The sequence below is a fragment of the Copadichromis virginalis genome, linkage group LG22, assembly GCF_057382275.1.
Source record: "Copadichromis virginalis isolate Kocher_CV1m ecotype Utaka linkage group LG22, C_Virginalis_male_GT1.1, whole genome shotgun sequence".
Classification (NCBI taxonomy): Eukaryota; Metazoa; Chordata; class Actinopteri; order Cichliformes; family Cichlidae; genus Copadichromis; species Copadichromis virginalis.
Genome location: NC_140638.1, coordinates 27185197 through 27210287, shown reverse-complemented (window position 1 = coordinate 27210287; position 25091 = coordinate 27185197). Strand labels below are relative to the sequence as shown.

The 25091-nt window shown below is 41.0% G+C and overlaps 1 protein-coding gene across 6 annotated transcripts in view; it reads right to left on the bottom strand.

Moving 5' to 3' along the window:
* LOC146683561 (receptor-type tyrosine-protein phosphatase U-like) overlaps window positions 1-25091 on the bottom strand; it is a 250928-nt gene that overhangs the window by 62645 nt on the left and 163192 nt on the right. For all 6 annotated transcript variants that reach the window (XM_085445816.1, XM_085445818.1, XM_085445817.1 and 3 more), the window contains exons 8-12: window positions 21036-21356; window positions 16269-16378; window positions 7107-7308; window positions 2682-2784; window positions 21-300 (exon numbers count right to left, since the gene is read on the bottom strand). In XM_085445816.1, the coding sequence (XP_085301942.1) occupies window positions 21-300; window positions 2682-2784; window positions 7107-7308; window positions 16269-16378; window positions 21036-21356 (1016 nt within the window). The remainder of the gene's footprint in view (window positions 1-20; window positions 301-2681; window positions 2785-7106; window positions 7309-16268; window positions 16379-21035; window positions 21357-25091) is intronic.

The following is a 25091-nucleotide window of genomic DNA, read 5'->3' as shown; positions in this document are numbered from 1 at the left end:
GACATTGTAATGGTTCTTACCCCTCTGAAGTTGCTGGTGGCCTGGAAGTAGATGAGGTAGTTCTTGGTTGGGTCCAAAGGACTGTTCCAGTAGCCATTGTAGGTGTGATTATCACCCACTGTGAAAGGCGTGGCCTCCGGCAGACTGCTGGGAGCCAGCTCAGCTGTGTAGTAATGTGGAGCCCCTTTGGCCTGAGCCTCGTTGTGGGAATTTGGAGTAGGGAAACAGTCCACGGTACCCAGCTCCCTCCTCTTCACATGACGGGACCCATCCTCTTCCACCACCACTACCTGGTAGGCACTGGGACAGGACAATGTGGACCTTAGTGCCCCAAAAACCTATCATTTAAATATCATTCTAATAGTATATAATATCGCTGTCAATAGTCATAATGCCAGGAACATACCATTCAGATCACACTGTGTTTGTTGCCCTTGTCCTTAAATTGTAGCATCATCATCATATATCCAGTCGGAAAAGTAATATTACTCCAGAGTTTTCGATACATAAAATGGATTAACTTTGGAATGATCTGGCTGAGGAGATTCAGGCCCACAGAGCCAGTGACCTTTAAATTCCTTCTTAAAACAAGTTTTTATAAATTGACTTTTACCTGATATTACTTCATGTTATGTTTCCTTTTGAAATCCTGTAATGTGTGGCCATTGTTTTCAGTTGTCTTGTTTAATATTTCTGGTTTCTTTGTTAATTATTTCATTGGCATTGTTTACTTTTTGTAATTTACCTCCAATAAATTGTTGCTTTTAACTCATTAATGTTGAACTTCATATACACACAGATTTGACTATGCCATCTACAGTGTTCATGATTTATTTTTTTAAATTAAACAGTTTGGACTACAGTGTTCATTTGAAGATTTCACCCAACTGAAACCCAAATTCATAAATTATATCAAAATACAAGAAAAACTCGCTATTATTGAATTTCAGCTATTTTTTATTATAATTGATCTTTATTGGATATGTATATTTATTGAATAACACCACTTCTAATTATGTGATGTTTTGTTTTAACAATTTTCATCAATGTTTTTTTATGTTTTTCATCCGCGCTCTGCCAGTTAACTCTTTCCAAATCAGCCTACCAGGTGAAAGTAAAGAAAGTACAAGCAGTAATTATATGCAAAAGTAGCATGATTAGTCATCCAGAGAATTCATGCTAAACTTTAAAAAGACTGCATGGTAAGTAGGTATCATATGCAGGTCTGTAAGGCTCCAAACGCAAGTGTTTATTTAGAGTAAAAGGATTACTTTAGTTGCTGTTGCTTTAGCTAACAGGTGCTAACTAGATCCTTTGAGTAGCTCATAAGCTAGTGAAAGCGCATGAGCATGTGACTCCCCAACCCTGGTTCCAAAAAAGTCTGACTACTGTGTAAAGTATGGCTGTAGCTCAGGCGGTAGAGCAGGTCATCTACTGATTGGAAGGTTGGTGGTTCGATTCTTGGTTTCCCTCAATGCCAAATATTCTTGGGCAAGATATTAACCCCAAATTGCTCTCCGATGCATCCATCGGGGTGTGAATGCTACTTAAAAAGCACTTAGAACAATGTGCGAATGGGTGAATGCACAAGTTGTGTAAAGTGCTTTCAGTGATCAGAAGAGTAGAAAAGCGCTATATAAGAACAAGTCCATTTACTCCAGACAGGAAAATGAATGAATTTTGGCTGATAGCCGCCCCTCCCTGAGCCTGTTTCTGCCAGAGGTTCTTCCTGTTAAAAGGGAGTTTTTCCTTCCCACTGTCACCAAGGTGCTTACTCATAGGGGCTCATATGATTGTTGGGGTTTTCTCTGTATGTATTATTGTAGGGTCTACCTTACAATATAAAGCACATTGAGGTGACTGTTGTTGTGATTTGGCGCTATATAAATACAATTGAATTGAAAGATATGTCCCAAATTGTATATCAGCAGTCACCATTTACCAAACTGTGTTTGTTTGATTATTAATTTCAGTTATGAAAAAATGTTTTTACTACTCATGGCCACAATGAAGAGGCAATATTGTCACGACATTCTCTTGCTTGGCTTTAACAGAACCTCACCATGTGATGAATATTTTTCTATTGCACTGTTATATCTCTCCCAGAGACATGCACTCCATGAAGGATTGGATGCGCTTTTCTAGTTGAAAGCCTGGTGCTTCAATTTTTTCTCAAAACCTGAGAAAACCTCAGGTTTTGAGAAAAAATTGAAATTGGACCGGGGGCAGGGGCAAGGGCCTATTATGGTGACACAATGTCTAACAGTCAGCATACGATAGGTTGACATGGTGCGTCATTCTAAAGCTGTGTGAAATGGTGAATTAGGCTTCAGGACGGAATAACGGCCCATTTTTTATTCCCTTTTTCCTGTTGCTACTGCCAACACATCATAACGTTCCGATGTCCTTGACCACTGGGCAAACATTAATGAGGAAACCTAATATTAATGGCTTGCATTTAATTTTGAACGCTTTGTGAACTTTGCAAAATCATCATGTTTCTGTGAAGACCCACTTTCTGGGACTTCATGCATTTTACTTGAAATGGTGTCTGCTATGCTTCAAGACTAAAGAACAATTTTCTAGTGCTTCACAGAGCTCGCTTTTACTGCAGCTATAAATATCAGAGCCTGGAAGAGCACCAAATGAATGTCGGTGTAGGAGTGAAGCATGCATTGTACCTGACAGGAGCCCCTCTCCCCAGGGCTGGGCGCAGCAGCACGGTGATGGTGCTCTCCGACTCACTCAGTGGAGAAGGGATGTCTTCATAGTCAAACACCGGAGCTGAGGGCAGAAAGAAAAGTGGGAAAAAAATGTGTCAAAAAAGGGCTAACATGTGTAGAAAAAGAGCAGGACGATTTTCCGTACTCTTTTTGCAAAGATGAAATATACTTTGCTTAGATTTGGGAGCTTCAACAGACACGTGGCTCCACTGCTCGATATTTTAGTAATGTTTTCTCCCCTACATTAAAAGATAAGAGTGTACCATCTTTTCCCCAGCGTACTAGTGTGTGCAGGCCTCCCACACAGTGCCATTGACTGATGATGACTAGTAACAGCAGCCAACTACAGAGAAAATAAGAGGCTCTTATAATATAATTAGGACAGATCTCAATGCTGCACAACCTCAGCAAAGCTCTGGGGACAAAGGGGTTGAGTGTTCCCATCTCTGTTTACTACAGGGAGTGAATTAATTGGAGTACGTAGTGAAGCAAATGGTTATCCTGGTACAACAGATAAGCCAAAACAAAAAGGTTTCTGTAATGGAAGTGGAAAATGTTTCTGCTGAGGCAAGGCATTAATGCCCGTCGTAAAAACCTGCTTGTGTAACCTGTCATCCGAAAAAACACACACTCATGCTTGCACGCAAACATCTGAGGTCTGCATTATATGCAGTCGTGCTCAGGAGTGTTTGAGCCAGTGTGTGTTAGGTGGTTAAAGCCAATGAATAATGAAAAAACTAACGAGTACAGCATTACACTTGCATGTGTGGTACTAAACTGGAACAGGAGCTGGCTGCCCAGAGCTCGTGACAGCGCAGCCAGGTGGGAGCATGTGATACTATAGATTTAATTGTACACTCTGACATCTGCAAGCCCACATAAGCCACTTTCTAAACCGAATGGAACAGGTACAGATAATAGAGATGTATGCTGTATTACATACAGTGTGGGGGTCAAAGAATTCTCCTGGAATATAAAAAGCACCAAGATCCAGCAGAACCAAAAGGTATTTTTATTAAGACAATAACGTTTACAATCCACCAATCTCCCTGTTCGGCATCAGAAAACACTAGACTAAAATCAAAATGTTCAATATATTCTGCGTGCCTAGGGATAAAGTTATGTCATTGTCTGCTTTAGGAGACAGTAATAATAAATAGACATGAAACAAGCACACTTGAATCAGAGGAGAAATGAAAAGGAAAAGAAGCAACAACTTTAAAAAGAGAAACTGCTGTAAACCATTAAACCATAAAAGAACTAATTAATAAAACTTTAAAAATGAGCATTTTTTTATATTTTACTTGAATGCACTGATTCTATTACTTTAATGTATAATATTTAATGTATTTAATGTAAAGGAGTTACATTCAAAATTTGAATGCATGTCTTTTATCCTGTCTTCCTTCTCTCACCCCAACCGGTCGCAGCAGATGGCCCCGCCCCTCCCTGAGCCTGGTTCTGCCGGAGGTTTCTTCCTGTTAAAAGGGAGTTTTTCCTTCCCACTGTCGCCAAAGTGCTTGCTCATAGGGGGTCATATGATTGTTGGGTTTTTCTCTGTATCTATGAAGCGCCTTAAGGCAACTTTTGTTGTGATTTGGCGCTATATAAATAAAATTGAATTGAATTGAAAGTGCACTGCAATAGCTCAAGGTTGGATCTAGAGTGACTTTTTCACAAATACGGGACACCTATACCGCACTAGACAATCCAAAAGTCATTCAGTCTTCCTGAAAATGTGCGCCTTTAACCCCAAAATTAAACAGTAATGTGTCCCCTCAAAAGCAGGTTTTCGACTCTGCATTAGGCTGTTCAGAACAACCATAAACATGTTTGACTTTCCCAAATTCTGAAGTTAACAAGAAGCACTCAGAGAGCGCAACCCTCCGCAAGGCAACTCACTCTCTGGGCAGTAGTGACTTTAAAGGAATAGTGTTGTATTTTGTATAGTTTCATTTTATTTTCTTTGTTCTTTTTAAGAAAATACTTTAAGGAGTTTGTAGTGGAGTAAAAAGTACAAAAAGCAGGCTTTTTAACTTAATTTTGAGTGTATATGGATACATTCGTGTTCTCTTGACAGTACTGTTTTTTAAAGATATGACATATTTTGGGGTCAACTTGCAACAAAGTCATGTAAAAGTGAAATGTTACATTTATATTTGATATTTGGATGCAAACTAAGAGAGGTGCAGTAAATATAATGGCACGTCTCGCCATTATTTATAATTTCCTTGTGGTTTATCAAGCAGGACACGTTTGGGTAGGATTTGGTAGGATTTAGAATGCACATAATGTAAGTGCAACAAACTGGAAAAGGACTGCAATGGACTATAGTATGCAGAAAAATTCAGTACAACAGCGAATGTCACAATTTCCACTTTTTGCAAAGACTGTTTCATAAAATTCGTTGCTATACTCCTTCGCTGAACAATCCAAACTCTTATGCTTTGCTCTGTTTTCAGTGTAATGTTAAGACACAGTCAAGGAAATTAATCTTTTGTAACTTACATTTGTTTGTTTGAAATAAGTTATGAAACACAAATGTAACAAAAAGTGCAGAAACAAATTCAAGAAGAAACACTCAGAATGCAAACCTGTGCCAAGGCCGCTCGCTGTCTTTTACATGCTGGCAGCTAACGAGGCACATCGTTCTCTTTGTTTTGACAATACTTTCTTTTAGATACAACGTATTTTGGGGTCAACTTGAAAGGAAGGCAGATGTGAAATATTAAATTGACATCAGAGGTCAAATGTGACAAACTGTAACGTGATATTTAGAATCCTCCTATACCGTTATCATTTCCTAAATGTTGACAATTCTAAGCAGTTTTAAAGATAAAAGACATTTAATAAAATGTTGACCTTATTTGATCTTGAAGGAGAGGTCAGAGGTAAATGAGACATATTTTAAATCTGTATGCAGTATTTTATTTTGACTATACACAATCACACTTGTAAGAATCATAGTTAGTTAAGTTATGAGGTTTTTTGCCAGTTTTTGACCAATGAATCATTAAGTTGACCTTGAAGACCTCAGTGCATGCAAGCCAAATTTTAATGAATTGTTAACATGACCCCACTCTACACCCCTACAAAGTTTTATCAGAATTCTTTCAAAAACTTTGAATGACACACGTGCAAACACTGCCAAAAACATATTCTCCTTGGCAGAGGTGGAAAAATGTGGCAAAAATAAGGGTGACAAAAAAATAGAAGTTAAAGCACTTTCTAATAACCTAAACAATATGTCCAGTTCAGACTTTGTGTGCTGCCAGGACCTGCGGGGGTGCAGTTTTCCATCTCTGGATAAAGATCCTGCATAGATCAGTTTGTTCTGGAACATTTCTAACCATCCTGTTGTTGGACCATGATCTGTCGTGAGGTCCCATCGCTGACCGCTGCAGCCCTCAAGCTGTTTCAGAAATACTACCTAATTATCTGACTTGCTACCTAGACCTTGAAATACACTGCTGTCACACAAAAAGTCAACATCATTAGCTAAACAGTCTTGTTTAGTTCTAGATTTGGCACACAGTTAATTGTTTTTAGGAGCTCAATATGTAATTTGACAGAAGAAAATGTCTTTTTGTTTTGCTGTTCGGATTAACATAATCAGATCATTTTAACAAGAAGAAGCCTGAAACATTATTAAAGCCTGCATCAGGAGATTTTATACAGATACATCTCCAGAAAGAAGGAAAACGCAATAACTGCAGACCTTTTGAGGAAGCTTTATTTCCTTTAACTGCTTTTGTGTGGATTCCTGAATGAATCTAAATCATCCACACACTCCATTTACCCCCCACGTGCTGTATGAGGGAGACACAACAATAGCAAGTGATGTTTCATCAGAGTAAACACCATTAGTGAAAATGGCCTGCAGACACCAATCAGGGGGGGAGTGTTTCACAATCCCCACAGACAGAACAGAATCTTGAGATCCATAGCGGTAACCTCTTCCCTGACAAACACCGCTTCTCTAATTTCTGAACAGCTGCGTGTCCTTTGAATGGAAAACGCAGGCCGCGGTGATGTGAACAAAGCTGTTTTCACCCAAACCATTCAAGCTGAACATTTGTACTGGGCTATAATTTGCACTGCTGTTATTCTATCAAACTAAGCCAGTATGCATCTGAAAGGTGTACAGAATGAAAATAATTTGTACAGTTTAAAATTAAATGTGCAATTCAACCAAAGCTCTTCAAAGGGAGGGAATTACATATCATGACATAGTCTCCTATCATTAAAAAAAACATGTTTTTTTTTCTTTAGACTTGTCCTGTTACAGCCACTGGAAATCTGAATTTATCATTAAATACCAGTCAAGAGAAAATCTCTTACGCACATGTAGACACACATACAGCAGTCAGTGCAAAGACTCACCAGAAATGTTGGTGGTGATCTCAGTGAGTGCAGTCTGGCCAAAGCCCTTGGCAGTTCTGGCCCGGACAGACACCAGGTAGGTGGTTCCAGGATGGAGGCCGGAGAACATGTGGTAGGTCTCATTTCTCAGCTTGGACACTGTACGGCGAGGACCTGGCACATTAATACCTGGATCTGATGACTCAATACTCTGGTAACTGATCTGAAAATAGAGTAAATGAAGATACTGTATTAAAATGGTCCAAACCTTATCTAATCTAATCCAGACCTGTGCAAGTCTGTTCTTGCTTTTCTACCAGAAAGGTTCAGGCTCTTTTTGATCTTTTTAACAGGATATGATGTTCTTTTCATGCTTTATCCCCCTTGTGACCCTGAACTGGATAAGCAATTAAGAGAAGGGATAATAATGTAAGCATATTAATATACCACTATGACAACTCATAGCAATTAAGACGGAGCATGTAAGCCTGGGGGGAAATGGTGTGATCGATCCACTATCAAGTAATTTCACCTAAAAATAGAAGTGATGACAAATAAAGCTTAGTTGATCACAAAACCCACTAAGCTTGTCATTTTGTGGTTTCCATCAGTGAATCGCAAACTATGAAACTTCTTAGATACACTAATATGCAAAAGTCTTGAGACACCCCTCATTTTGTTATATGAGACTTTTTCGTCTTGATGCATGCTCAATCATCCAGGTAAGTAAATCTCCAAAAGTTGATTCTGTTCATCTGGACGTAGCGTTTTGTGGGAGAAACTCACTCATCCAAGTGACTTCTTCAGTCTCAGCTGACTGCAGGTTTCCCCAATCCTATAAACAGTACATTTGCATAATGACTGAAACCAGCCCACTGAAGGAACAATGGGCTGGGAGGTCAGTTCATTAATCTTAATTATGCAAATTCTCATGACCACTGATCAACAACCACTGATCAAAGACCACTGATCAATGGCCACGAGTACCATTCACAGAGAGTTGGGGAATGGCTGCAATCACAGCATTGTAAGATGGCGAAAGATGTACCCTTAGGCCCCTTCCTCGATTCAGAGATGGTCTTTCCCTTTTCACGTAAATGGCCTCCTTGACTCCGCGCTCAAACCAGCGTTCCTCCCTGTCCAGGATGTGTACATCCTCATCCTTGAAAGAGTGTCCACTGGCCTGTAGGTGTAAATAGACTGCAGAGTCCTGGCCTGACGAGGTAGCTCTTCTGTGTTGTGCCATCCGCTTCACCAGAGGTTGTTTGGTTTCCCCGATGTATAAATCCTGGCAATCCTCCTGGCACTTAACAGCGTACACTATGTTACTCTGTTTGTGTCGGGGACCCGATCCTTGGGGTGGACCAATTTTTGGCGCAGCGTGTTTTGGGGTTTAAAAGCCACAGAGACCCGGTGTTTAGAAAAAATGCGTCTCAACTGCTCCGATACTCCTGACACATACGGGATCACTACAGGTTTTCGCTTAGGCAGCAGTTGTCCTTCTCTGCTGGATTGGCTGGAGCTTTCTTTTGGCGCCATCCCAGCTTTGACAAACGTCCAGCTGGGATAACCACTCCCCCATTACTGATGGAAATCGCACAGTCTAAGAAGGCCAACTTGCCATTTTTCATATCCTCCCTGGTGAACGTGATGTGTTGGTCCACCGAGTTAATGTGATCCGTAAAATGTGGAACGTCCTGAGACCTGATTTTCACCCAGGTGACATCCACATATCTGAACCAATGGCTTGGTGGTGTTCCAGGGTAGGATAGCAAAGCCCTCTTTTCTACTTCTTCCATGTACAAATTGGCCACGATGGGTGAAACTGGGGAGCCCATGGCACACCCATGTTTCTGCCTGTAGAACTGACCCTTGTATGAGAAGTAGGTGGAATGAAGACACAGCTCCAAAAGCAAACACACTTGGTCGATGCTGAAAGTGGTCCTGTTGTTGAGGTTGGTGTCATCCTGTAATCTCTTACGCACTACCTCCAACGCTTGGGATGCAAGTGAAGAGAGATGTAACGTCATATGAGACCATGGTTTCATCTGCTTCCATAATGACGTCTCTCACCTTCTCAACAAAATCCAAAGTGTTCTGGACGTGGTGTTCAGAGCTGCCTACCTGGTAGAGGATTGAAGCCAAAAACTCGGAGATGTTATAGGTGACGGAATTGATCATGCAGACAATCGGTCTTAAAGGTGCACCCTGTTTATGTATCTTCAGTAAACCATACAGACTTTGTGTAGACTCCCCTGAGTACAGCCTGTGGTATGAGGTCCGGTCAATAGCCTTGTCTTGGTCTAACTGCTTCAGACCAGACAATCTATCACCCTCTTCCTGTAACCACCTCCTGGGTCTCCTTTCAGGGGCTCATAAGCATTTTCATCCCTGAGTAGTGACAAAACCAGCCTTCAGTGGGTTGGTTTCGGTCATTATGCAAATCTACTGTTTAGAATATTGGAGAACCTGCAGTCAGCAGAGACTGAAGAAGTCACTTGGATGAGTGATGTAGCGTTTCTCCCACAAAATGCTACATCCAGATGAACAGAATCAACTTTTGGAGATGAGACTTTTTCATTTTTTTCAAGTGGTCTTGAGAAACTTTTTTCCAGGCCTTTAGAAAGTCTTTCTCAGAGGAAAGACTTCAGAGGAATGTTCTTTTAAAAAAAAATTGTTCAGCCTCTTAATATCGACCTACGAATCATTTAAGCATTAAAAATGCACCTAATTCAAAGGATGAACTAGTACAGTCAATACAGACAACTTAGAAAATAACCACTTTTACATTTTGACACATTTTGTTACAAATCCTTTCCCACAAAAACACATAATTTGTTCCAATTTCTTTAGCGACATCTATGAAAAATGCCAAAGATAACACAGTGTGACAGGCATACAATAGTATTTTTGTCCCAATAAGATGATTCCCAAAGAGCTGTTAGCCAAACTCCAGTGTGCCCTTAAAAAAACTGAGGAAACAGAACAAGTGGAGGACAAAAGAAGAAGGGGCTGTACCTACAGCAGGCAAACGTGAAAGCCATGACCTTAAGAAGAAGGAACAAAACAGCAAAGACCCAACACAGGACCTGATGCATGTATCTGTTCGCTGTCAGGCTGTGCGTGATTATACAAAACACAGATTTTCAAGCTCAAAAACCTTTTTTTGCTGGGCCCCCCTTTGTTTTACAAGAAAAATGTTCGCGCACTAACACATCTTCCAACCACACACCCATATTTTGCTCCATTGCCGTTTATTTCACACCTCAAACATTTAGTAAACAAGTAAGTAAATACAAGTAATCTGCAATAAATTACAGATAGTAAGAAAATAAACTACTAACTTTTTTACACTACCTGCACACCTACAGGGGTATTTTTGAAAACGCAGCTGTTTCATCCACATGTAAACGGCATTTGCAATCACCGAAAACGGAGATTTTTTAAAACTCCTTTTTTGTGTTTATGTGTGGGCGAGGAATACAGAGTTCGTCACACGTCAAAGGTATGTGCCTATTTTTATGTCACGCTGTGCGCCACGTTATTGTTTATGTGAGATGAATTGTAGAATGGCAGATATTCAGATTAGCAGTATTTTGTCTCTATCTTCAGGTTTTACACGCTTATATACACACACACTTACTGTCCCTCTATTTAGAAAGGCAGAGGCGTCACGGTGTGATTATTTTACGTGGTTTTTTTTTCCTGTGTAATAATATTCAACATTGCTATCAATACATTTTTCAAAAAATGCCTCTCTGTGGAAATTGGTTTAAAAACATAAACAGCTGTGGGATACTGTTTGTCCGGGATTTGAACCGGGGGAACAAATCGTGGCAGGATCAGCCTGATGTTATTTGTATCCCACTGTAACTTTACTGTATAAAGAGCTAACATCTCCAAAATGTCAGGAGTAGTTAGTCATTACAAGAAGTGTTTGTGAACTAAAAAGAATGTGGGATACTGTTTGTCTGTGATTTGGAGAGCCCAGCGCTGCTCCCGACGCAGGGAAGTCCAATTCTGTAGGGGAGACCTACCTCGGCACTTGTGCAGGTGAAGCCAAAGGGAAGATATGCTTCACCATATTTTCTAGTCTTTGGCTTAGAATGAAGTTGGTTTGGAAACATATTCAGCGATGCTTCATCTCCTGCTTTGCGTTTGTGTGGGATCCCTGTAAAAAAAACCTGTCCATTATGCTGGCAGTGTCTAAGCTTGTTTTTTTGCTTTTTTTCCCCTTTTCATACCGCGCCCCCCTGCAATGGGGGAGCGGCCCCACACTTTGGGAAGGTCTGCATGTATGTTTGCACATGTTTCAATAAACTGCTCTATTGCCCATTTTCCTAGCAACATGCAAAGAAATGTGGAGTGGCAGAAGAATTAACTACTAAGTACTGTAATTCCCATGATATTTGAAAACTCTGATGTGCCAGAGAAACACTCGAGAAATAAGAAGCGTTATAAGTTAGCTAGTTAAAGTTAGTTTTAAGCCTCTAGGGAGCATGAATATCTAATGTCTGGAACACAGGAAAGATTTATAGACCCACATACTGTTGGATGCAAAATTAAAAATGAATGTGACACATAACAGCTTTGCAGTTATGACATTTACATAACATTTTTACATAACAGTTGGATTTTTAGCTGCTGTTAAGCAAGTGTTCATATAAGGGAAAAGCGGTGTGGCAGTGATAACATTCCTAGGTCAGACCAGATCAGACCGTATAAGCTCATACAGCTTGTCTGATATTCTTTACAGAATCCTTAGCTTGTTACTCACACGGGTAAAAGATTAAATTTAGATGGCATTTTATTTGAAATCCTTCTCACAGAAATGCCTCTCAATTAATCTTAAGGCTACAGCAAAAAAATGTCGACTCACGGTGCAGGTCTAATAAATCTTGTGCTAAAGTTAGCCACAGATAATCAGGTAGACTTAGTGTCATATCTACGTTCTATAGCACTCGCAGGCTGATTTTACACAGCATTCAGGATTAGGGTAAAAACCAGAGAAAAATAACACATACTAAAGATGACAAGTATGAATTAAAAGCAGTATGAGGTTGTTTCCTTGTTGCTGTTTGATGAATGTGTGTAAGTCTGTAAATCAAGAGACATAAAACTGAGGAACTCAGGTTGGCTGTAAAAGAGCCTCTTCCTTCTACCTGACAGTATCTTGACACTGAAATGTTAACACTTTACCTCGGGGCAGTTGGCAGTGCAACCCAAAGCTCTAGTGATGTGTCGGTCACGAACGAAATGGCTCTTAGAGCCAGATCTTTGACGTTAACGCAGTGTTGGAAACTCCTCAGTAAGGAAAATCGCTATTGGCTGTCCTAAAAGTCGCTAGAAGTCGCTAAATGATGTCATTGCCTAATTTGCATAATTGGTCATGCTAATATAATTGTAACCTATGTTGTTGGAGAGAGAAATAACATTGTGGAAGAGACATAAAGTGAGTAAAAAACGTCCTAAATGCAGTTAGAGTTTATTTAGAACTACAAATAAAATTTATTTTAGCAGTTATTGTTTTTTTTAATGTCACAATTCCAACCCTGCTCCTTTATCCAGGCTTGGACCAGCAAAAGTGACCCGAAATAGGCACTCTGGTGGAGTTACTTTGTGTGTGAGAGTGTGTGTTTATAAGTAGTTTTGTGATCCACAAAACAGCATAACAGTAAAAGAAGAACTGACTGCGTTACAGTCAGTGCAGGAGCAGCGGCTTTGCTCATGCGCGATTCATTTGCAGTTGTGACGCATAGGTGTGAACATCTGCTGCCCTGATAGCAGCTGGGGGAGGACTATCCTCCACCCGTGAGCGCTTTGGAACGGGCGAGGTACCCACGGCAGCACCCGCTGCTTGTTGAGAGTAAAAGCGATACCTGCTTTCACGTCAAAAAGTCGTCATAAATAAGTCTCCCATAACACCAGAAAAAGTCGCCGGATTTGTCGCTAGTCGTTTTTTAGAAAAAAAAGGTCGCTAAGGGGGTCTGAAAACTCGCTAAATATAGCGACAAAGTCGCTAAGTTGGCAACACTGCGTGAACGGCGCGAGCCAGCTCCTTATCGCGAGCCGTTTTTTAAAAAAAACTTCAATGAGTATTATAGTCTCTTTTCATGCTGTCTGTACGGACTGTATCTGTGGTTCTGAATTGCGGTTAAAATCAGAAAATTAGCAACAGTGCCCTCATAATAGGAAACATCTTATTGAACTAAATGTGTTTTTCTGAATTACATGTTTTTGCTAAAGCCATGCTTACGTGTTTATAGGAATTTTAATGCAACCAAGACTTTGTGGATATATAAGCAGTCGGAGCTAGAAAAAAGATATACAATTTCTTTTGGGAGAAATACCGTATTTCCCGGACTACAAAGCGCACCTGAATATTAGCCGCACAAGCTAAAATCAGGGGAAAATCCTGTTTTGTACATACATTAGCCGCACCTGACTAAAAGCCGCAGGTGTTTCAATGTTGACTTATCATATGTAAGAGAATATGCACAAAGGGAATTGTCAGGAAAGAGATGGCTGTTTGGAGACACACCCCTTTTATTAATATTTTGAAAAACAAGTTATGGGTACATATTTGCACAACTTTTTAGGTATATGTACAAGTAGCGGTAATTACAAGTACGAAACATGTACTTTGCTTCATAAATGAGTAACAAATGTAGTACATAACAATAACCTACAGCACACCAGAACAATAGATTCGGACTACCTTTTAGGCTCAGGTGCAGTGACACGGCTTCAACAAGAAGAAAAGTCAGTCATTCACCATCTTTCTCTTCTTCCTGCGCTCTAAAACCACCAAAGTCCTCTTCTCCAGTGTCGGAAACGAACAGGCTCAGGGTGGCTTCGTCATCCACTCTCAGCTTCTTTCCTTCGTTGTCACTTACAAAACCAAACAAATCCTCGTTGTCAGTGTCGGAGTCGAACACCCTCAGAAGGGCCGTGGCGGTGTCCTCCTCTCCATCATGCAGCAGTCCAGCCCTTCGAAATCCGTTGGTGATCGTGGATGTTTTCACACTTTTCCACGCTGTCAGATTCCACCGGTGGAGTTGAGCACAACTTGCTTTTCGCAAGTTTATTGCCGCACATCATCCACGACTCCCGCTGAATGTGTAGCGCTACTTTGAAGTTTGTTTTTCGCGCTACTTGTACGGCACTATGTTGCCTGGCGGATGGACATGTGACCAACATACCACTCTTGAACCCCGATACTGTGTGTCTGATCACATGCCCTTCCGCCAGGCAACGTAGTGCCGTACAACAGCGGAACAAACAAAACAAATCGTCTTACGATATGACGAAAATCATGGACAATCCATAGAAAAGCCGCACCTGACTAAAAGCCGCAGGGTTCAAAGATTGTGCAAAAAGTAGCGGCTTATAGCCCGACAATTACGGTAAATCAACTACTTTAGACCTCTCTACATTGAATTATACTGGTTATTAATCGCTGGCTCTCTTCCACAGCATGCCTTTCATCCCGTCTTCCTTCTCTCTCCATAACCGGTCGCGGCAGATGGCCCCGCCCCTCCCTGAGCCTGGTTCTTCTGGAGGTTTCTTCCTGTTAAAAGGGAGTTTTCCCTTCCCACTGTTGCCAAAGTGCTTACTGATAGGGGGTCATATGATTGTTGGATGTTGTTGTAGGGTCTACCTTACAATATAAAGCGCCTTGAGGTGACTGTTGTTGTGATTTGGCGCTGTATAAATGAAACTGAATTGAACCAAATCCCTCTCAAGTAAGCTCAAAAACAGTTAACATACTAGTCTCTGTGTGCATAAAGCAAGAATGAGAGAAGGCAAAGTTAAAATTAAAAACAAAACAAAAAAATACTTTTATTGATGAAAGAAAAAAGAAGTTCAATTTGCATGGATGCAAAAAGCAAATTACAGGCTTGAGGCAGTTCCATACAAAGTCACTGAATATAACCGATGACTTTTACATCACCGGATGGTATAAATGGACATTTCTGGAGGAATTTCTGCTTATTCTGTTGCTTTACGATAGTGCTTCAAAGATACAGAGATAAGAGAAATAATAAGAGTGACTGGGTGGAAATAACAGATGTGCTTCGTTTGAATGGCTAAAGTCTGCACAGATGGTGCACTGGCTGTTTGGGGAAAATTCACAAGGACTGAAAAACATTCCTGTGGTCAAATCTTCAGAAAAATTCATTTTACTGTTCAACGTTCCTTTGACAAAAAATACAAAAACAAATATTGCTAGCAGTTATTTCTGAGTAAACCGCAGAGGTTTTTATTGATTTTTAGAGGGCGAGACTTCTGTGGAATCACCGAATACAATGTGAAATTCAGAACGTTAAAGGCAGCAAGAAGCAACAGTAAAGGCAGGCATTTATTGTTCTCATTTGGAGCTTTCTTATCACAAAATAAGCAATTTCTAAGCAACTGTGTAACAGCAAACAAATATATTGTTTTCACATTTTGGTTTCAGCCTCATAAATCCAGAAGTTTAAATTCACTGCACTAGCAGTTTGGAGGTTTGGGGCGAAGGCGAATCATCTGTATGCACACCAAGGTTACCGCAGCACTCGATTCTCTGCCTGGCTCCTCACTTTTCAGGCCTCTGCTTGTGAAAAGAAACTCGTTTTCTCTCCCTGACCGGTGACCATGTGTTAAGCCACAGTGGGTCTTCACATGTACTTACACAAAAAAAGCTCCGAAGCCTGTGCTACAAAGGTCTGTAGTTGATATGGGGCCATCAATAATTAATTAGAAACATTTAAAGTTGCCCCCTTGTGGAGGCATCTCTTAGGCAAATAAGTAATTAGAATGGTTGTCCCCCATGTAATTACAGCCTGAAGTCTGGGCCGCAGCTTCATTACCATATGAACACGTACAGTAAATCCTATGAACTGTGAAAAGTGAGTCCTACCTACTCCAGAAACTCAGCCTCGTGTGTGCTATCGGGGTTTAGGCAAGACACACAAAAACAGGCCTGGAGGAAATCAAAGAGGGGGAGCAGTGGAGTCTTTAAAGCCCACAGAAGAGACTTCTCATTGATCTGAGTCATTTTGCTGAAGGAGGACGAATAAAACTAGATATATACAAGGCAAAAATAACATCCGACCCCCAGTGAGGATAAGTGTGTGTTATGTGAATTCAGTTGTTGTCATTGTTGTGGACTTTTTTGCGTTAGTAATGAGGTTAGCTTACCTCATACTGTGTGATGAGACCGTTTGGCTCTATGGGTTCCTCCCACTTGAGGAATATCATGTCGTCGAGCGGGGTGAAGGTCAGGGACTCTGGAGCGATGCCGCCAGGAACTACGGCAGGAGAGAAAACAACCTTCTTTGAAACAAACAGTCCACTCGGGTCTCGAGTTAATAGACTCCTGGGCAGGCATGCCGGGGGCTAAAAACACCTTTGACAGAGTGAAAAGGCACAGGGCCAAGGAGGGATGGAGGAGGAGGACAGGGAAGGGAACACAGAGACAGAGCAGAAGGGGGTGATGAAAAGAAAACTCTGAAGCAGCTTGCTCCCAGCCCTCAGGATGAATTGAGATTCTGGCTAATACTGTCTGATAACAGAGCACCGTGTCTCAGAGGATGACAGCAGATTTTTCTTCTTTAGCACCGTACCGACAGAGAAACAGTAAAGTAATCCAACTGCCTGAGTACCCCTCTGCATGTTGTGGTTTATCTATATGTATCTTTTTTATTTATTTTTTGTGCTATATAGATATTTTTTAGGCAGGTGTTGAGCTGGCCAGTTTAGGTTCTGAGAATAAATGAATGTCCAAAGAAACCCTTTGGCATTGACAGCCACTAAAAGGGTGCTTGCTGAAAGAGTAAAGTCACATCTAGAAGTGAAAAAAAATATTCAGCACTGTGCTTTCTGGTTCTGCAGTCAGTGATGTTGAAATAGGTGATGAGAGAGCTTTAAAAAAGAACCTCTCTGCACCTACTTCCTCTGTGAGGTTAGCATTTGCTAAATGCTAAAGCTACAGTGGCAGATCTGAAAACTGCTGTTCACAAACGCTGTCCATCTAATCTGACTGAGCTGGAGCTGTTTTGCAAAGAAGAATGGGCAAAGATTTCAGGCTCTAGATGTGCAAAGCTGGTGGAGACAGACCCTAAAAGACTGGCTGCTGTAATTGCAGCAAAAGGTGGTTCTACAAAGTATTGACTCAGGGGGCTGAATAATTACACACACCCCACTTTGCAGTTATTCATTTGTAAAAAAATATTTGGAATCATGTATGATTTTCGTTCCACTTCTCACGTGTACACCACTTTGTATTGGTCTGTCAATTCCAATAAGATTGATTCATGTTTGTGGCTGTAATGTGACAAAATGTGGGAAAGTTCAAGGGGGCCGAATACTTTTGCAAGCCACTGTATGTCCTTGTTTGTATTGGCAACATTTAGGAAATGATACTGTTATATGGGGATTGAAAAGATCACATCATAGTTTGAATCCAAAGATCATGTCAGATTTGACCTCTAAGCTGACGTTTAAATTTCACATCTACGTTTCTTTCTAATTGACCCCAAAATGCTTTATTTTTACTGCACAAAAACTTTTTAAAGTACATTTAAAGAAGAAAAAACAACAGAATGAATGTGCACAAAATGCTGTTCCCTTTAAAGTAAATGCTGCCCAGAGTGATCTGTCTTGGCGGGGGTCTGCTTTCTCAGAGTGCTTCTTGTTTCTTTTTAAAGTTATTTGGTAGAATGACTTTTACGCTCAGGGTTATTTTCTTGGTGCATGCCTTATTTGCTCTTCAGATTCAGTCAGCTGTCAGAAGGCTTGATGATTTGCTCGTATAATTTTAAATTCATTGGTCCATCTATGGCAGCAGGCCATCGTATTTCAAATGCAGTAAAACTTGACCAAAGTATGAAACTATCACTGTCATGTTTCACAGATGGCATCAAGTTCTAATGCTTCATCCAAAAACGTGTGTTTGGTCTCATTAAAGAACAAAAAAACAAAAACATTACTCCAACTGGATTCTCCATCAGAGGTTTAGTGAAGTGCAGATGGTCAGCAGTGTTCTCTGCAGAGAGAAGCGCTTTCCTCTCGTAAGGCTGGCATGAGTGCCATTGTTGTTACCCAGTGACTGAGCACAGTACTACACGCCTCACCCTGGAGTGATGTGATAGATTAACAGTAAAGAACCTATTAAGTCTTTTAATAAGTATAAATATAAGCTAAGTACATTTTTACTATTGTTTAAAAATCTTGTGTTTTTGGTAATGACATATGAAAGACCCACTTGACAACAACTGAAACACCACTACTATCATTTTACAGAACTCAAAACTTCAGTTATTTTTTTGTGAAAAATCTCACATTACTTTCAATAACAATAAAGTATAAGTTCTGTTTCTATCAGTTATGATGAAAATACATTTTCCCCTCCAAAAAGACAGCAGAGGAAAATAAGCTATCACAAAATAAACAATTACCTAATCCATTTTATATTGAAGGCTCAAAATAGTCATTTATTGTTTAGACCTCTCAGTGTGCCCCTGAGAGACCAAAACAATTGCTCATTATCCAAAGTTATGGCTAGTATCACAGCACAAGCACTCTACCGATTTAATTGTGTACTCCTGCAAAACTGTCAGAGTAATGACTGAGTTTATGTTAAAAATAATAATAACGTAGGCAGAGAGAGAAGCTGATTATGGTGCTAAGCCAATCTGTTGTCTGGCCCCAGGTGACACCCACACCTTTATAAAGTAAAATCATTTTATTGTTGCTTTAGGAGGTACGAGGTTTCTGTCCCATGCGTTGTTCTACACAGTGTCAAATCTCCAGGCGCTACTTCGTTATTGCGGGGTGAAGTTGAGGGTGCTTCCACGCTTTAAGCCAAAAGACCCATTCTGGTTGACATCAGTGTGAATGTCTTGCTGAAAGCGACTCAAGTTCAGATGTTGAAATGTACTTTAAATGAGCTCTAGCAAAATCAGGAAGGTACAAGGGTGCATGGGGTTAGAGGTTAGCGTTGGGATCATCACCAGTGATGACTTAGACTTCACGGGTGTGGAACTTCTCAGGATTTTAACATGAACTACAGATTATTTTGTATTTAAAATGATGCGGCACTACTCCTAACTAGTACAGAAAGAGAAAAATTGTTATACCTGTGCAAACTTCCCTGCAATGGCTTCCCGACAAATACAGGATGGATTTGAATGTCTTTGTTATTTGTCTATAAAGCCATGCCTGGGTTGGCACCTGGGAACATATCAGAGCTTCTATGCTCCTACTGCACCACTGGGACTCTTAGATCCTCAGAATAACTGCTTTAACTGTTTCACGATTGAGGTTAGGGGGTAAAGAATACTGTGCTTTAGCAGCTGTGCCTCTAAAGTCCTCTCACAATAACATGTTCAGCCTCTTCTGGCACTTCAGAGAAAAAAAGAGAGATGTACATTCTTTCATTGGTCTTTCTTTGCCCTTCATGGTCTTGACATTTGAGCATTAGGTAGTTATTTTATTTTATCATTTAATCTTAGGCCTTTTTATCCTGTTATCACTTGCTTATCTGTATTTGTGTTGATCCGAAAAAGTGCTTCAGAGGTAAATGCGATTTAATGCAATTTGATAAAAGGTTCTCAGAAATGGCTTCTTCTGTTTGTGCATCAGCTATGACTGAATTACCGAAAGCAATTCTGCAGCAATATCAAACTTCTTCGAGCTGTCTGTTTCCCTGAGAGAAAAAGCTGAAGCCGAGGAAGGCGAAGCACCACACATGAAATTCCTGCTGTATCTCTGACAGGAAAATCTCCTTCCTCCGAGCGGCAGAGACGCAGTGCGAGAAAAGCGCTACGCCAGCGTTTGATTGTCGAGCCCAACAGGAAACAGGCAGGAGGAACTGTCACCAGCTGTGGCTCAATTACTGTAGTTGTGGAGGGTGATGGCAGCTCGGGGGATGACAAGGGGATTGGGGACTGTCACACTGTCAGTCTGCCATTCAGTGGCTCAAAAGCAAAACTTTCCATTGGTGCTGGCATTCAAAATATCAAGTAAAGTATGAAGAAAAAAACCCTCTAAAACAATCATAGCTTGTTTTTTCTGACACGCGTGTTTTAACTTGTCACTTTGAAACCAGTCAAATCCCACAAACAAAATCACAACACCATGCTCCTGTCTGTACGTTTTTTCTTCATTTATGTAAATGCATTTCCTCCTGCCTTCGAGAAGCAACGTGTAGGAGTCGGTAATTAGGAGCGCCGTCTGTTTGCTTCATATCTCCTCAAACGCTTTGTGTTTTTAGGTGCTGATATAATAAAGTAATGCAAATCAATAGTACATTTTACAGGCTGCTTAAATGCATTTTTAAGATGCATTAAGAAAATCCTGCCAGTTGCTCATCATCCCCTCTTACTCTCTCCACAGGGTCAAAGCTATCCCTGAGTGGCTTTCTATTACACTGAAAATCTTGCTTTCACTCCATAACAATGCGTGTTTGACCTTCTGTACTTCTACCAGCAATTTGCATTAGAATATACTTAATCTGCTGATGTACACAGGAAAATATTAATACAAAGATAAGCAAAATCATTTTACCATTTTTTCTGCCGGCCATGGCTCAAGCTGATTAATGTTCCACTGGTCTCCATTTAAAAGGCTGATCCTCCATTTACTTATGCTGATCCAGCCTATTCTGTGAGTCAGTATGTGTGTGTGTGTGTGTTTCTGTTGTTTGTTGTTACTGAATGACTAAAGGCATACATTTGTGTAAGAAGTGCACAATAATTATCTGAGCATGAAGGAGCAACTGCACATTCAAGAGGTTCTGAAGCCAGAGCTAAGTAACAATGACAATAAAGAGCTTCAGTGCATGCATAAAAAAGCATCACTGTCTCCCATAATGATGGTGCAGTTAACAAATGCAAGCCATTTCAGCAAAGCCCTGCATATGTGAGTGCGAGCATTCACAAGGCAAAAATGAAGCTGCCCACTCACTGTCTTCTTCAGTCTGAAAGGTGACCTCTCTGCTCTCCTTCTTGCCCTCTGGGTTGGCGAGCGCTAGCCGAACGTGTACCGCACGAAAGGGTGGCAGGTCTCTCAGGGTAAAGTGAGAAGTGTTGCGATCCACAGACAGGCATTCCCTGACGGTCGCGTTGTTTCCTCCACTGCCCCCTGTTGGCATTGAGTAGCGGTAGCACAGCGACAAGGTGTAGGTGTGACAGCGGGTGAGGTTGTATCCCAGTGGCTCCCACTGGAGGGTCAGCTGCCGGGGCTGGATCTCTGTGGCTGTCAGACCACGCAAGGCACGCATGGGCTCTGAAAGTGGTAAGGAGAAGGAAGTTAAAAAGCCAACACTGTGGTCACATTTACCAGTTTAAAACCCAAAAGCACAATGAAGCATTTTTTAAGTGATAGAACCAGCTGGACTAGATCTTATATTTCACATTTCTACTCTAACTGACCAGTGTGCTATGCTCATAGCTTCCCCTTGATAAACGTGTTTCATTGTGTGTAAATCATCTTCTTTTCTGTCTTTATTGTTAGTTTTGTATTTAGCTTTCCCTGCTCATGCTTCGTAACTTTACTTCCCACCCTTGTTCCTCTTTTATAATTGCCTGCCCCAGCCCTGTTGCTTTCAGTTGTGATCATTAGCTCCACCTGTTCCTCCCAGTTTACTTACAATGCACTCCTTTAACATAAGAGTTATAGCCCACTATATATTTTCCACGTGGTTCCTCGAACCATGGCATGCTGTGGTTTTATATATATATATATATATATATATATATATATATATATATATGTATATATATATATATATATGTATATAAACAAAAAACACCCAGCACGCCCCTGCGGGCGGTTTATCCTTCAAGCTCGGGTCCTCTACCAGAGGCCTGGGAGCTTGAGGGTCCTGCGCAGTATCTTAGCTGTTCCCAGGACTGCGCTCTTCTGGACAGAGATCTCCGATGTTGTTCCCGGGATCTGCTGGAGCCACTCGCCTAGCTTGGGAGTCACCGCACCTAGTGCTCCGATTACCACGGGGACCACCGTCACCTTCACCCTCCACATCCTCTCGAGCTCTTCTCTGAGCCCTTGGTATTTCTCCAGCTTCTCGTGTTCCTTCTTCCTGATATTGCTGTCATTCGGAACCGCTACATCGATCACTACGGCCGTCTTCTTCTGTTTGTCTACCACCACTATGTCCGGTTGGTTAGCCACCACCATTTTGTCCGTCTGTATCTGGAAGTCCCACAGGATCTTAGCTCGGTCATTCTCCACCACCCTTGGGGGCATCTCCCATTTTGACCTCGGGACTTCCAGGTTATACTCGGCACAGATGTTCCTGTACACTATGCCGGCCACTTGGTTATGGCGTTGCATGTATGCCTTGCCTGCTAGCATCTTGCACCCTGCTGTTATGTGCTGGATTGTCTCTGGGGCATCTTTACACAGCCTGCACCTGGGGTCTTGCCTGGTGTGATAGACCCCAGCCTCTATGGATCTTGTACTCAGAGCTTGTTCTTGTGCTGCCATGATTAGTGCCTCTGTGCTGTCTTTCAGTCCAGCTTTGTCCAGCCACTGGTAGGATTTCTGGATATCAGCCACCTCCTCTATCTGCCGGTGGTACATACCGTGCAGGGGCCTGTCCTTCCATAATGGTTCCTCGTCTCCCTCCTCTTTCTTGGGTTTCTGCTGCCTGAGGTATTCACTGAGCACTCGGTCAGTTGGGGCCATCTTCCCAATGTGTGTGTGTATATATATATATATATATATATATATATATATATATATATATATATATATATATATATATATATATATATATATATATATATATATATATATATATATATATATATATATTAGGGGTGCAACGATATTCGTATCGACGTCCTGGAGCTAGCGATTTTTTTCAGTCGGGCTACCAAAATCTATCTCTGCCCTGCCCGTCGGGCTATTGTAGGAAGGAAAAATATATGTCAATGCTTTTGCATTCTTTCAGAAATGTAGCTGGGTAATTATGTCATTGGCATCTGTGAGCCACTGTCAATATGTGACATACTGAAGTCGCGTTTGAATTTGCGCTTGTTTTTTTGCTTTCACTTTGCAATCGCGCGAACTGTGTATAGAGAGCGACAGCACTGATCTGTGAGTGACGATAATTTGTGCACCAATTCCTCTGACATCGTCTTATTAATCGTTAGCTTACTATGCAAACATGACAAGTGAAATCTCCCGCAGCTTAAACATGTGAGAGGTTGATCGCGCAGAGAATCGCTGAGCTTATGTGAGTCCGTGTGTAAAAGCATTTCAGTTCTGCTGAGCCAAATAAGACAGGTCAGGGTGAAGAAGTGACAGCCAAAGAAAAGCTTACCACAAAACGGAGAAGTTATGACAAATCAGACTATAAGGCAAAAAGAAAGTGCAGCTTTATGGTTTCATGGACAAAAGAATTTCTGTGGCTGCAATATGATGAGCTAAATAACCAGGGCTGCACATAAGTGGTCCGCAGGTGCGCATTCGCTGTCAAAATAAAAAACACGCACAAGGGTTAGGGTTAAATTTAAAAACTGTACTTTTGAGTTAAAATATATATTTATAATTTTAATAAATGACAAATTAAAAAGGCATGAACATTTTTTTTGTATCGAAAAAATATCGAACCGTGACACCAAAGTATCGAACCGAACCGAACCGTCAGTTTCACATCAATCTTCTCCTTCAGTCATCAGTTTTGACCCAAGGAAGTTCACAGGTGTAAGTCAGTCAAGACTAGTATTTTTTTAACTCACATAGCCTCAGGGATGTGATGGGGACACATGGATGTAAATTTGTCTGATTTACGCTGGTGCTTTTCCACACAGTGGGAAAAAGTCAGAACCAGACTCTTAAAGTGAACTCTAAAGTTGATGGGGAGCCAGTGTAACTGAATAAGCAAGAGTTTGAAATGAATAAACTTCGGAGACTTAGTCAGAAGCCTCAGCATTCTGAAGAACCTGGAGACACTACAGGGATGTTTTATTAAGACAGGTGAACAATGAATTAGAATAATCCAGACGTGATGAAATAGATGCAAGAATAATAATTTAGAGTATGACACGATGGCACTCAACTTGAGAATATTTTTAAGTCATAAAAGAAAGAGCAAACCAAAGATTAAACATGAGCGTGAGTGAGTGAACGCTGCATCAGAAGTCACCTCAAGGTTCCTGACAGAAGACGATTTAGCAAATGTGGAAATGGGACCTAGAATTTCCATTATCTAAGGTACAAATCTGTCAGGGGCAAAAAACAGGACTTCTGTTCTCTCTTCATTAAGATGGAGAAAATTGTCAGTCATCCAACTTTTACCAGAGTCTAAGCATTTATGTAGGATGTGTAGCTAAAAGAATCTTGGGGCTTAAAAGAGATATACAATTGAATTTCATCTGCAATGCAGTGATAAAAATGTATTTAAAAGTTCTGACGAGGGAACAAATATAACAGAAACAGTATATGCCCCAAAACAGAACCCTGATGCATACCATAGGGAAGAAACGTGAAAGATGGCCTAGAAGCAGCCACGCAAAATCATCATTTGGATAATTTAGAACCACTCCAAGAAGAATTCACATAAGAAGAATAGTGTTTGTTAAATGGAGACAGCAACATTTGCTGCTGACTTTTCAAACTTACACTAAAAGGTTAGTGAAACAATGGAAGGAAAATGTAGCTGCCTTAAGAAGAAGCTTGCAAAACAACTCCGCATCGCTTGTAACACAAATGAGGTTCAGCCCTGGCAGAGAATCACATAAGAACGATAAAGCCTAATTACTGCTGTCATGTGTGAACACTGTGATTGCAGTTCTTCTCGTCCCTGTGACGCAGAACGTCCAGTTTCAAGCACAAAGAGGTTATTTCTGTCTCCAAGGTTGGCCTGAATCTCCAAGTGTACCGCTGAGACGTTAGATAAACCAAGATGAGGGCAATGCCCTCAGCACATAGTGGCAAGGCAGTACAGAGCTGCAGACAGGGGAAGTAACAGCTATAGCCCTGCTGCTGCTGCTT